Source organism: Elgaria multicarinata, chromosome 5, assembly GCF_023053635.1.
Source record: "Elgaria multicarinata webbii isolate HBS135686 ecotype San Diego chromosome 5, rElgMul1.1.pri, whole genome shotgun sequence".
NCBI lineage: Eukaryota > Metazoa > Chordata > Lepidosauria > Squamata > Anguidae > Elgaria > Elgaria multicarinata.
Genome location: NC_086175.1, coordinates 137,913,793 through 137,927,694, shown reverse-complemented (window position 1 = coordinate 137,927,694; position 13,902 = coordinate 137,913,793). Strand labels below are relative to the sequence as shown.

Here is a 13,902-nt window from a genome sequence, read left to right as displayed (position 1 = left end):
GGTCTAGCTCCTTCCTATCTCTCCTCTCTCATCTCACACTATTGCCCCGCTCGTGCTCTTCGCTCCTCTGATGTCATGTTTCTCGCCTGCCCAAGGGTCTCTCCTTCCCTTGCTCGGCTTCGTCCATTTTCCTCTGCTGCCCCTCATGCCTGGAACGCTCTTCCAGAACATTTGAGAACTACAAGTTCAATCGCAGCTTTTAAAGCTCAGCTAAAAACTTTTCTTTTTCCTAAAGCTTTTAAAACTTGATGTTGTTCGGACTTTATACTGTTAGTTTTTCCCTACCCTGTGCCTGTTTGCCTTCTCTTCCCCTCCTTATCGTTTTACTAGGATTTTATTAGATTGTAAGCCTATGCGGCAGGGTCTTGCTATTTACTGTTTTACTCTGTACAGCACCATGTACATTGATGGTGCTATATAAATAAATAAATAAATAATAATAATAATAATAAACCATTAATCAAGCTAAAACCAGGAGAGAATTTGAAAGCAGTAAAACCAATAAAAACAGTTAAAACAATGTGCGAGCTTGGTGAATTTAGCCATCAAAGGCTTTGTTAAAAAGCCATCTCTTAACTTGACGCTGAAATGAAGCCAGTGCCGGTGCCAGTTGCGCCCCCAGGGGGAGGGCATTCCACAGCCGGGGGGGGGGGGGGCACGTCCGCTGTGTTTTATAGTCCTGAGGTTCTTAAGCAACACTAAAAGAGCCCTGAGGCTGGATCAGACTGAGGGTCCATCTACTCCAGCACTCTGCTCACACAGGGGCCAAGCAGCTGTCAACCAGGGACCAACAAAGCAGGACCTGGTGCAACAGCACCCTCCCACCCATGTTCCCCAGAAACTAGTGCACACAGGCTTATTGCCTCGAATACTGGAGACAGCACACAACCATCAGGGCTAGTAGCCATGGACAGCCTTCTCCTCCAGGAATTGATCCAACTCCCTTTTAAAGCCATCCAAATGGGTGGCCGTCACAACCTCTTGTGGCAGTGAGTTCTATAATTTAACTCTGCGCTGTGTGAAGAAGGACTCCCTTTTACCTGTCCTGATTGATGGGAGATTCAGGACAGATAAAAGCAAGGACTTCTTCACACAGCACAGACTTAAACTCTGGAATTCACCACCACAAGATGTGGTGATGGCTTTAAGAGGGGTTTTTATCTGTCCAGAATCTCCCCTCAGTCAGCTTTATGGGATGACCCCTTTGGGTTCTAGTGTTTTGAGAGGGAGAAAAAGGTCACATTCTCCACACCGTGCCTAATTTAACACACCTCTTATTATTTATTTATTTATTTATTTATTTATATAGCACCATCAGTGTACATGGTGCTGTACAGAGTAAAACAATAAAATAGCAAAACCCTGCCGCATAGGCTTATATTCTAATATCATGTCTTCCTTCAGCCTCCTTTTTTCCAAGCTAAACAATCCCAGCTGTTGCAACCTTCCCTCCTAGGGGAGAAGCTCCAGCATCTAACACAGTGGTTCCCAAAGTGGGCAGTAGTGCCCCCTTGGGGGTGGGGGTGGGATTGCATAGGGGGCGTTAAGAGGCAAGGGGGCAGCAGGGGGGCGCTCGAGGTGGTCTTTTCCGAGAAGCGCCTCTTCAAAAGGTCTTAAAACCCAGGGACATTTTTATGGGAGAAGGTCCCAAGCCATATAGGGGAAGAATCCACACATGTATTAATACCGTTTAAGAAGCCCACCCATCACATTAAGAATTTACAGAATAGTGAGGTACTCTTCCCTAGTTACTAAATGTGATATCTAATATTCTTGCTAAGTGACTATCAGACTTTGAAAAGATGCTATCACTGGATCAAGTTCATCTGTTATGTTTAATTGAATAAACTAAAAAAATGCCAATTGGATTTTGAATAAATATTCAATTGTTACTGTTCTGAATTTTATTGTTATTATTTTTATAATTTTTATTGTTATTTATAATTTTTATTATTATTTTTATAATTTTGTAACCCGCCCAGAGAGCTTCGGCTATTGGGTGGTATAGAAATGCATGCAATAAATTATCTTCCTTAGTGGGTCGTCGAAAACCGCTATTCTGAATAATGATTTTTATAGTGTAGGGTCGGGGCGCTGGGCACGAGTTTGTGGAACCAAGGGGGCGGTGACCTGAAAAAGTTTGGGAACCACTGCTCCAACAGATGCAGCTCTATTCTAAGTGCTCAGAAGTGAGCCCCAGCGAATTTAATGGGAGTTTCTCCCAAATGCATGAATTCACGATTGCAGCTTTAGGCTTACATCAGTCTTGCTTACTTCTGAGCAGACATGCATAGCATTGTATTATCAGGCTGTTTTATTTTATAGAGAGACGGGGGTGGGGGGAATAGGTGTAAAGTGGCACAAACTGCATTATATATTTATTTATTTATTTAGAATATTTATATACCGCTCCCCATTGAAAAATTTCGGAGTGGTGTACAAGATAAAATGAAAATAAAAACAGAATAAAACAGTTAAAACAAAATTTAAAAAGAAGCAAAAATCAGAAATCCAAGGCTGCATGTTAAAGAAAGGCTTCTTGGAATAAAGATGTTTTCAAGAGGCGCCGAAAGGAGTACAAGGTTGGCGCCTGGCTGACCTCCAGAGGCAGGGAGTTCCACAGGAGGGGGGCCACCACGCTGAAGGCTCTTCCCCTGGTGGATTCCAATGGGAGGATGGATCTAGGTGGAACCACCAGCAGCAGGCCCTCGGTATATATATAAACATTGAGACCCAGTTATAATTTTTTAATGGCAGTTCTTACATATTTTTCTCTATTCCTGTGCTGTTTGTTGTTTTGTACTGCATTCTATTCCTTTAAATATTTGCACTTTGCATTGTTTGTGTTGCATTTTCGTCTTTTAACTACTGGTAATCTGTCCAGAGAACATTCGTTGCTGGATGGATTAAAAATAAACACTGTTCATGGCGTTCTTTAAATAGGGGAAGGCGGGGTGGTTGTGATTTTCCTGGAAGCCTCTGGCTGGCCACTTTCAGAAGGGAAACCTAAGAACAGGCCTGCTGCTGGATCAGGCCAAAGGCCTGTGGGGTCCAGCTTCTGAAAGTGGCCAGTAAAAAATAAGCCAAAAGTTAAGGGCGGAACGAAGGAATCGTCTACAACAGCCTTCCTCAACCTGGGGCGCTCCAGATGTGTTGGACTACAACTCCCAGAATGCCCCAGCCAGCTGGCTGGGGCATTCTGGGAGATGCAGTCCAACACATCTGGAGCGCCCCAGGTTGAGGAAGGCCGGTCTACTATAATATTATTAGTAGTAAAAGGTTTATTAAAGTGCCATTTACTAATAATATTATTGTAGAAGATCCCTTCGTTCCGCCCTTAACTTTTGGTTTATTTTTTACTGGCCACTTTCAGAAGCTGGACCCCACAGGCCTTTGGCCTGATCCAGCAGCAGGCCTGTTCTTAGGTCCAGCCTCACCGATACCAACAGAAGGGGGTGGCGGGAGGTGAGGTAGTTTCTAACGAATACAGGTGAGATTAAATTAGAAGCAGAAGCAACGTACCCCGCCACACCCCCTCATGTATTGAGGTTGCAGAGTTAGGTTGTTCTTGAGCTGATGCAGCCTGAAGTGTCCGGAGGTGTCTGGTGGTGCAAGTGTACTAGAGGCTGGAGTAGCGGACGGCACACTGTAGCACAGAGCTGGCCCACTGGAGTGGCCGGTATTAAGGTGACCACAAAGAGCCTTGCAAATAAGCTTGCAGAAGTTATTAGCCTGCCAGGGATTGGCAGAGGAAGGACAGAGGACGCTGCTCCTCCTCCAACAGCCTGTAGCATTGGGTGCACAGGAGGAGGAGGGGGCTTTCCTTCCCCGGCAGCCCCCTTAGTTTCTATGCTGCAGTCAGAGGCAGTACGGAGTGCTCCCCGCCCCCCTGTGCTCCCCCAGCCCACGCACTGGCCCGCAAGGAGCTCCTGTTTGCCAGCGATTTATCAGCCACATGCTTAAAACGCAAGGCTGGCCTACAGCTCCTGCAAAGACTGCCTTCATAAAGCAGGATGCATGGGGGGTGGGGTGGGGGAGAAGAGACAGGAAATTATCTTCAGGAATATTGACACGATGAGTAATTTTAGGTTTCTACAAATGCATTCTGCGACAGCCACGAGGGAGTCTGCCACAGGCAACTCGGCCTCACAGACCCAAGAGGAAACAGGTATATTATTTGACAGCCTCAAAGGCCGGCCGGCCGGCCCTCCACTCACCTCCATCTCTCCTCTGGACCCAACTGGGATAGATCAACCTATAGGAGACAAGAACAACCAGCTGCAGCATAAGCCTGGAAGAGCAACACGATCCTGACTTGGGCGAGAACCAAAACTAGCTCATTTAGCCAAACAGTTCCTGGACGTCTACAGGTACTACGGAACAGGACTCGGGAGACTGCTCAAGGGTGTCCCTCCACCCGCCATTTTAGAGGCAAACTAGACGTTCTGATTTTCAACAGACATGCACGGGCCCATTTGGCTGAGAGGGGGGTAGGGGGGACCGACTGCTTCTCTCAAACAGAAAATGTGGAGGAGGGGGAGTAAAGCCCACCCTCCACCATCTTATGTCACTGACCTCTTAGTGCTTTCAGCTATTTTGATATAAGCAGCAGACACCCAAGGCCACCCCACCCACACCCATTCCCAGTTTATAGTCAAACAAGCACATCTGATTTTGGCCTTTAAAACCCGCTGGAAGACGACATCATATTTAACTGAGACTTGAGGCAGTTCTAGCGTACCAAATGGTTTTCTTTAAAATAGCTTTGTTAACGAAAGAGTGGAGTTATTCAGTAGTCTAATTTTACATGCAGGTTGGTACACATCCTGCATCTAGTCATTATAAAATCAGAATCCTGTTAAATAAATGAACACCGTCCCGCTGCAATTTTGTCACAAAGCTGAGCCAGTAGCTGAAACCCTAAGTGAAATTCAAGAAGGGATTACCACTTTCCCAGGAGGATGGTAGTTCTGAATCATCTCCACCCCACCCACCCCCGACGCCCCTGCCACCCAAATTAAGGGCCAATGCACTGGCCACCTTGTGCCAGCGTGGAATAGCGGAGGCAAACAACGGCCGGCACACACTGATCAAGAAAACAGGCAGACAACGGCCGGCACACACTGATCAAGAAAACAGGCAGACAACGGCCGGCACACACTGATCAAGAAAACAGGCAGACACGTATAGCACCAATCCGTGGCGTTTTCACAGGGGACCCAGACACGGAAGCCCCTCAGCCCACCCCTGCATATAAGTTACTGAGGGGTCGCTGAGTTAGTCTGCTACAGCAGCAGGAAGCGCCAAGAGCCTTGTGGCATCTTAAAGACTCCCGTTGTTTTAGTGCAGGTTATGAATCGCTGTCGACTATCGAGAACCAAATTCACCTTTAGAACAGCCATCTAGGCAACCTTCAAGGCAGACAAGCATGGTCAAGCTTCCCACCCCTGCAAAGGCCACCTCGGTGGAAGGCTGATCCATCGTCAATGCCAGGCATTCCAGAGGAGTCTGCAGAACTTCCGCAGCCCCACACATTCCACCCCTGTTGTGAGATCATCGCCGAGGAGGGGGGCAGGAGACATTCTGCAGCACTCTGAGAACGCCGCACTGGCCCCTTTCTAAGTGTCACGTGGACAGCTGTTGATATAGGGCAGCCCTCCCCAAGCCCTCCAGGTGAGTTGGACTGCGACTCCCATCGTTCCCATCACTCTGGTTGGCCGTGGGGTCACAGTCCGACACGTCTGGAGGGCACCAGGTTGGGGGAGGGCTGGTCTAGTGCCACCTCAGCACACAGCACTTGACAGAGCAAGTGAAGCCAAGCAGAGAGGTCTCTGCCCCGTGCCCCATCCCCGGAGAGACTAGGAACTACCTCTGAGAGAGGGCAAGACAACGCGACTGGGGTGGGTGGGGAGAGAATAAAGGCCACTGCACCAGCAGGAGCTGAAGCAGGGGAGCACGAAGAGCGGGCAGAGCGATGTGGGGAGCTGCCTTGCGCTGGGGAAGAGCCACAGCTCAGTGGCAAAAGAGCACATGCGCTGCACGCAGGAGGTCCCGGATGGGAATGCCGGGCTTCTCCAGGTAGGCCTAGGAAGGGAGCCCACCTGAAACCGTGGAGAGCCCTGGCTGCCACTCAGGGTGGGCAATATGGGGCTGGAGGGACCAGAGGGGTGACTTCCCAGGCTCTGATGAGCCAGACCCTCCCTCCTTCCAAAGCAGGGGCTTCCATTCTGACCCATAATGGCTCCCGGGCTGAGCAGGGGTCCTCTCCTTTAACCGGAGCAACCAGGGCTTGAACGGGGGACATTCTGCACACAGCCCATGGGCTCTGCCACACAGCTCGTGCCCCTAAAATGTCCCCCCCCCACAACAAGGATAACAGTCCTGAATGTGTCATGGTCCTATAAGATGCAAAGCCTATTTATGCAAAGCCCTGATGGTCCCCCGCTACAAACTAGAATGTGCCGGGGCCAGGGCTTTTTCAGTGGCTGGCCCCCGGTTATGGAACAATGTGCCGCTGGAGATTAGACAGGCTCCCATTTTCAATTGCTTCAAACGCCTTTGTAAGGCGTTTTTATTTTCATAAGAGTCTGGGGAGGGGGTGGTTTAAATTGGGGTTGAAGGGTTTTAATGGTTTGAGGGTGAGGGTTTCAATGGAATTGTCTTAATGTGGGTTGAGGGTTTTAATGGAATTGTTTTGTATGTTATTGTAAAGCGCCTCGATGACAGAAATGGTGAGGCGGCGCTATAAAAATGCTTCAAATAAAATAAATAATAAATAAATAATTTATTTCAAATTAAAATCAACCCATCTTGGGCTGAAAGGCTTGTTGCAATTCTAAACTACACAGTATTGCAATATAAATATGCCGAAGACAAAAATTTTGCTTATGAAGTATTAGTTTTATTTATATACCATTCGCCAGCCTTGCCTCCAATGTAGGACGGACAGACACCCACACCCACCCACACACCCCGACCGCTCTGAATTGTTGGGGACTCATAGAATAGCAGAGTTGGAAGGGGCCTAAGAGGCCATCGACTCCTAAGGAAGCGAACGGCCCTTCAGGAACCTTGGCTCCAAATTGCTAAGGAAGTTCAAGCTCCAACAGTAACCTCTGAAGACGCCCTTCTTCACTAACACTCATCATGCTCTCTAAAGAGAATCAAGTGGGGTCTCTTAGGTATATGCCCAACTGTCATGTGGTTTAATCTGACCAGTGTGTTGCCCCTTGGCATCAAATCCCAGATCAGCCACAGGCAACAAATGCTCGCTCTCTTCCTCCCGGTCCATAATACAGGCTTAATTGTGACTTTCCCCCACAGCACATAGCTTGGCTCTCCGGCTAGAGGCATCTGGATGATCACTTTTCTGGCACCTTGCTGTGATTGACTCTGGCCCAGGTTGCACGCTTACCTGGGATGGCCAGGAGGGGAGGCTGGGCAGGTAGGTAGGGAGACTTGGCTCACAGCAGGGGGACAGTCCTACATGTCCTTCAGCCTCTTTCTATTTCTGTGAGACTTGGGCTGCAGCTAGACCTAAGGTTTATCCTGGGATCATCCAGGGTTCGGCCCTGCCTGAGCACTGGATCCCCTCTGTCACCTAGATGAACAGGTTTGACCCCTGGACGATCCAGGGATAAACCTTAGGTCTAGCTATGGCCTATATCACTACCATAGAGGAGAAGTGAACAGTGTTTGTACAAACAATTGTGCATTGCAAAAAATGAACTTGGCAGAATTTATGCCCCTGCTGCTGTGCCCTCTTTGAATATAGAATCATAGAAGGGGCCTACAAGGAAGGGGCCTACAAGGCCATCTAGTCCAACGCCCTGCTCAATGCAGGAATCCACCCTAAAGCATCCCTGACAGGTGGTTGTCCAGTTGCTTCTTGAATGCCTCTAGTGTGGGAGAACCCACGATCTCCCTAGGTAACTGATTCCACTGTCGTACTGCTCTAACAGGAAGTTTTTCCTGATGTCCAGCTGGAATCTGGCTTCCTTTAACTTGAGCCTGTTATTCTGTGTCCTGAACTCTGGGAGGATCGAGAAGAGATCCTGTCCTCCTCTGTGTGGCAACCTTTTGAGTATTTGAAGAGTGCTCTCATGTCTCCCCTCCATCTTCTCTTCTCCAGGCTAAACATGCCCAGTTCTTTCAGTCTCTCTTCATAGGGCTTTGTTTCCAGACCCCTGATCATCTTGGTTGCCCTCCTCTGAACACGCTCCAGCTTGTCTGCGTCCTTCTTGAATTGTGGAGCCCAGAACTGGACGCAATACTCTAGATGAGGCCTAACCAGGGCTGAATAGAGAGGAACCAGTACCTCATGCGATTTGAAAGCTATACTTCTATTTATGCAGCCCAAAATAGCAATAGTAGGGCCGTAATCACTTACAGATGCTGGCACCACCTCCCCCAAGATTTCTGATGTTCACTACATCAGAAATTTCTGTGCAGAACTGGCAGAGAGCTTTGGCTGATGGGCAGTATAAAAATGTAATAAAGAAAGAAAGAAAGAAGATGCTCTTGGAAGAAGGGAGGAAGCCGTCACTTTGGGACACAGGAGAAAGGCTGTCTAGGACTCAATCATTCAAAATGAGGACAAATTCTGGAGAAAGCCAGTGTGGTGTAGCGGCTAGAGTGTTGGACAGCAAGTCAGGCGATCCGGGTTCTGGTCCTCACTCAGCCATGGAAGCTCACTGGGTGACTTTGGTCCAGTCACAGACTCTCAGCCCAACCTACCTCACAGGGTTGTTGTTGTGAGGATAAAACGGAGAGGAGGATTATGTATGCCACCCTGGGTTCCTTAAGGAGGGGGAAATGGCAGGATATAAATGTAGTAAGCAAATAAACAATTATGCTCAGAAGATAAGAATGGGGCCCAGTGCTTCCTACTAGAAATCCAGGGGTTTCTCAGGGAGAGGGGAGATCAAATGCCCCGCCCCATAGTGCAACCTTATCCATACCTATTCAGAAGTAAACTCAGTGGGACTTAATCCCAGGTAAATATGCCCAAGTAATCCTCCTAATTATTCTGGAGAGCTAACAACAGCTTGGAGCAAAGGCTGTGCACGAAGCCTCTTTTGTGGTTGCCTGCAACCAGGAGGGCTGCAATGATGAGCCTCAGCTATCCTGCAGAATCACAAATCAGGTCTCTGAAGATCAGCAAATTTAGAAGAAGAAGAAGAAGAAGGAGGAGGAGGAGGAGGAGGAGGAGAAGGCGACAAGGCACCGTCTGCATACAGGACTGGGGAACTTTAATCTAGAGCATAATCAGGGTCACTGAACACAGATGAGTCATGCTTTAAATGCCAGGAGACCCTTCATGTGGGTGTAACTTCGTAAATTTAAGACACAAGTGGTGGGTTTCTAGTAGCAAACCGTAGAATGCACAAGACTGAAGCGAGCCCCGCCCTGGCTGTACGTGGCAACAGGTAGCACTGCAGGAGCTTACCTTTCAGAGGGCAAAAGGACAAGCAACAAGGACGGAGCGTACGGCAATGGTGAGAAGTCAAGTCCAAGACAGCTGCTGCTCCTGCAACATGATAGGGCAGGCAGAGCGCTTCTTGCTTCAGGCCTCATGTTTACGCGAGGAGAAAGTAGGCCAACTTTCTCAACTCCAGCAAATGAAGAAGGCCGAGCTTTCAGCAGGATTGTCTTTGGTCGGGGTCGAACCATCACAGGGGCAAAGAAGCCATTGTGGGTTCTTCTGCTGCACGCGTGAATGCGATTTGCGGAATTACCCGCGACGCAGAGAAGGTTCTTGTGTTGTCCAAACCCGGCACGCAGTGTGTGTGGGGCTTCTTATTCACCCCACAATCTTGCAGAACGCGCTTGCAGAAGGGACTAGGGGGTGAAAAGCCACCCCTACCACACACTTGGTTTGGATGACACGGGAATAATGATGTAAATTCTCCCCAACTGTGGAATGATCTCCCCGACGAGGCTCGCCTGGCACCAACACTGTTACCTTTCAGGCGCCAGGTCAAGACTTTTCTCCTCTCCCAGGCATTTAACAACATATGCTAAGTTTGTTTTCTAACGGCCCCCAGAACTGTTGTTTTTTAAATGGATACGGTTGTTTTTATGTTTCTGATGGTTTTTAAATTTTGTATACTTTTAATGTTTACTGTCTTAACTTTTGTGAACCGCCCAGAGAGCTTCGGCTGTGGGGCAGTATATAAATGTAATGAATAAATAAACTGCGGTTACGCATACGGCAATCGTCTGAACGTGGCCTTTGCCTACCAAGCTAGGCAGCTACAAGCTTTTCTGTGCAGAAGGAAAGGAAACGCTGCAGGTTATAGGTTCCTGCCAACAACTCACACAAGCCAAAACAGTCTCAAACCGCCATCAGAAGCTCGGCAATTTAGGGAGCCATATATATATATATATGTGTGTTCTTTCCATGAACGCAATATTTGTTATTCTTTCTGAAATACTTGATTTCCAAGTTGTAGTTTGCATTGAATGACATAACTTGGAAAGACCAAGGGGGCAGGAGCAGGCAGAGGAAATGTCGTGGCCCACTCCAGCTGGACTCCCCACCTTTAGGAGCACGACAATCCCATCAGTCCTGTTCCCGGTCCACTTAATTTCTCTCTCTCTCTCTCTCTCTCTCCCTCTTCCCTCCTGGACTCCATTTCCTCATGTGTGATGTCTTTATTAGACTGTAAGCCTGAGGGCAGGGACTGTCTTTTTTGCTAAGTGTAAGCCACTCCGAGAGCCTTTTTTGGCTGAGGAGCGGGGTATAAATATGATAAATAAATAATAAATAATAACTTTGTGTGCCGGAGTGCATACAAGCTGCAAGCAGGGTGGACACTCTGAGGGCCAAGACTGAGAGCCAAACTGATTTGTAGATGCTTCTGAATTCAGCCTCCACCTCTTATCCTCAAAGACCAACTCTTAGGCTACTGAAGAAACCAAGAGCCAAACCTTGGCACAGCCGGGATTGCCATTCAGATGCCTTACAGCTTACATCAAGCAGAACAATCAGGAGCGGGGCTAAGCCATGGGGAACAGAACGAGCGCGTCCATACAAGGGCAGCCTCAGCCCAGTTCAAGGTGCACCTGCTCCCGTTCTCTCATTCATAGAATCACAGAATAGCAGAGTTGGAAGGGGCCTACAAGGCCATCCAGTCCAACCCATTGCTCGATGCAGGAATCCCCCCTAAAGCATCCCTGACAGGTGGCTGTCCAGCTGCCTCTTGAATGACTCTAGGGTGGGATAGCCCACAACCTCCGTAGGTAACTGGTTCCATTGTCGTACTGCTCTAACAGTCAGGAAGTTTTTCCTGCTGTCCAGCTGGAATCTGGCCTCCTTTAACTTGAGCCCGTTATTCCGCGTCCTGCATTCCTTGTGCAGAGCCTGGATCCTCTGCTCACAGGCGGCTGTGGGGTTCTTGTTTTTTTAATTAACAGATGCCACCTCTACCTCCCTCTCTCAACCTTAGTGGCCTTTGAAACCAAGCCAAAGAATACATAACTGAACACATTCTGTCCCCCTTCACCCAATTACTCTCAGCTCACATTTTCCTCTCCTCCCTCTGCAGCATTTGTTTAAGATTGTGAGCTCCTCGGGGCAGGGACCTGTCTCTTTGCACCAGGATGGCACTAAAGAGCGCCTAGTAGTAACAACTGGTTGAGCTTTTATATTGTATTTTATACTGTTGTTTTATACTTTGAATAGTTTTAATTTTTGTGAACCGCCCAGAGAGCTCAGGCTATTGGGTGGTATAGAAATGTAATAAATAAATAAATGAATAAATAATAAATAAACCGTCACGGTCGCAAGCCAGGATCACACGAGGGCCAGCTGGACCCCGGCTCAAACCCGTGACACGCGTCGGGCCACCGGTCCCCACGTGTGCCCCCTCTCCAATTCCACCTCACAGGGTTGTTGTGAGGATAAAACACGAGAGAAAAAGGGGAGAGGGCGAAACACGTCAGTAGCGGAGAGGGGGCCCCGGCTGCCCGCCCCGCCTGACTCGGGAATTGAGGGGCGCGTTTTAACTCCGTGAGGACGCGCAAAGTACACGTGTAAGCAGCGGCTGGCGCGGGGAGGGCCTTTCTCCCTCCCTCAACCTGGCGCCCCTCCAGACGTGCTGGACTACAACTCCCCTCACGGCTGGCTGGGGTGGATGATGGGGTTTGTAGTCCAGCACCTCTGGAGGGGCGCCAGGTGGGGCGAGGAAACCCGTCACGAGCCCGCCGCGGTTCCCGCTGGCGCCGAGGCCTCCTCCGCCCCCGCGGCCCCCGGCGCCGCCCCCTCACCTCGTCCAGGTCGTGCTCCATCGGGGCCCCCACTTCCACCTCCACCACCGCCGCCATCTTGGCCCCTCACCGCCAGCCGCCGCCCCCTCCCGCCAGCTGGCCAACTCGCTTCCGCCGACGCCCGCCAATCGCCGCCCACTGCCGGCTCCCGCTCCGCCAATCAACGGCGGCGGAGTCCTCTCGGAAGGTCCCAATTGGTGGCGGAGGCAGGGGGCGGGGCCAAGCGCTCCACAAGGAAGAAAAGAGGAAAAGGCCTGTCAGCACTCGCCAGGGAGCGTCTCGCATGTGCCGGGGCTGCTGTGAGACGCAAAAAAGCCCCCCCAACGCAAGGAGCGCTACGAGATGGAGCCTGCGCAAGCAGCCTCTGAAAGACGTGTGTGTGGCTCGGCGGAGACCGGTTTCGGAGGGACGCCACCTGCTTTTTGCGCTTTCGAAGTGGGCGAGGAATTGAGAGACGCTCCCTGGAAGGGGCTCGCCTCGCCTCCCGTCGCCCTTTACGTTAAAACGAGGCACGGAGAACTACAACTCCCAGTATGCACTGCAGCGACCCCTTGTCGGAGGGATCTCGTCATCACTGGGCGCGACTACGCCGCTCTCTGCCACAAACCAGAAGCGCTCAGACGAAGCAACGCATGACGTCATGGGGGAGGAGGCCGCAGCAGGGGCGGCCTATCAGGGGAGGGGGTCAAAGGTCGAGAGGTGGTTTTGGCGGGAGATTGAGACGTGGCTGAAGCCGCCGCCGGGGAAGGAAAGTGAGGCCGGGTCTCGAGGTGGGGGGAGGGGGCGCTCGGTGTTGGCTTCCCCCCAGCCTGACGCACACCCACACCTGGCGCCCTCCAGGTGAGTCGGACTACAAGTCCCATCATCCCCAGTCAGCCCTTGGCCATGCTGCCTGGGGGCTGATGGGAGTCGTAGCCCCACATGCACACATGTGCGTGTGTTTTTTTGGGGGGGGGGGGGGGGGTAGGGTGACCCTGTGGAAAGGAGGACCAGTCTCCTGTGTCTTTAACAGTTGTATTGAAAGGGGAACTTCGGCAGGTGTCGTTTGTATGCCTGCAGCACCTGGTAGAATCCCCTCTTCATCGTCAAAGCTAAAGCTGCAGGAGCCCTGCCCTCCAGTGACCAGGTACAAAAGGGGGCAGGGCTCCTGCAGCATTAGCTGTGGCGAGGCATTTATAGGGCATGAGAGCATCAGAAGCCCACAAAGGCCCCTGCTCCAAAGAACACTTGATCCAAATTTGGCTATGGCAAACAACGGAGGCAGAGGTGGAAGAAGCAGCAAGTGGTGTCGGTGGAAGAAACTGCAGTCACTTGCACTGCCCAGTCCTACACATGTTTAATCAGAGCAGGTTGCACTGTGTTCAGTGGGGGGGGGGGGGGTCTCCCAAAATCAGACTTGGTGTGGAGAGTATAGCTATGGAGACATTTTCCTCCCTCTCAAAACACTAGAACCCAAAGGGGTCATTATCCCCTGAAGCTGATGGGTGGGAGATCCAGGACAAATAAGAAGAAGTGCTTTTTCACACAGCGCAGAGTTAAATTATGGAACTCACTACCGTAAGACATGGTGATGGCCACCAATTTGGATGGCTTTAAAAGGGGGGTTGGATAGATTCCTGGAGGAGGAGGCTA

General features: G+C 50.2%; 1 protein-coding gene across 1 annotated transcript in view; it reads right to left on the bottom strand.

Annotated features, from left to right (window-relative positions):
• RNF121 (ring finger protein 121) overlaps nt 1-12,351 on the bottom strand; it is a 31,128-nt gene extending 18,777 nt beyond the window's left edge. The window contains exons 1-2 of the mRNA XM_063127345.1: nt 12,271-12,351; nt 4,218-4,255 (exon numbers count right to left, since the gene is read on the bottom strand). Coding sequence (XP_062983415.1) covers nt 4,218-4,255; nt 12,271-12,327 — 95 coding nt within the window. The 5' untranslated portion in view covers nt 12,328-12,351. The remainder of the gene's footprint in view (nt 1-4,217; nt 4,256-12,270) is intronic.
• Nucleotides 12,352-13,902: the final 1,551 nt, after the last annotated feature.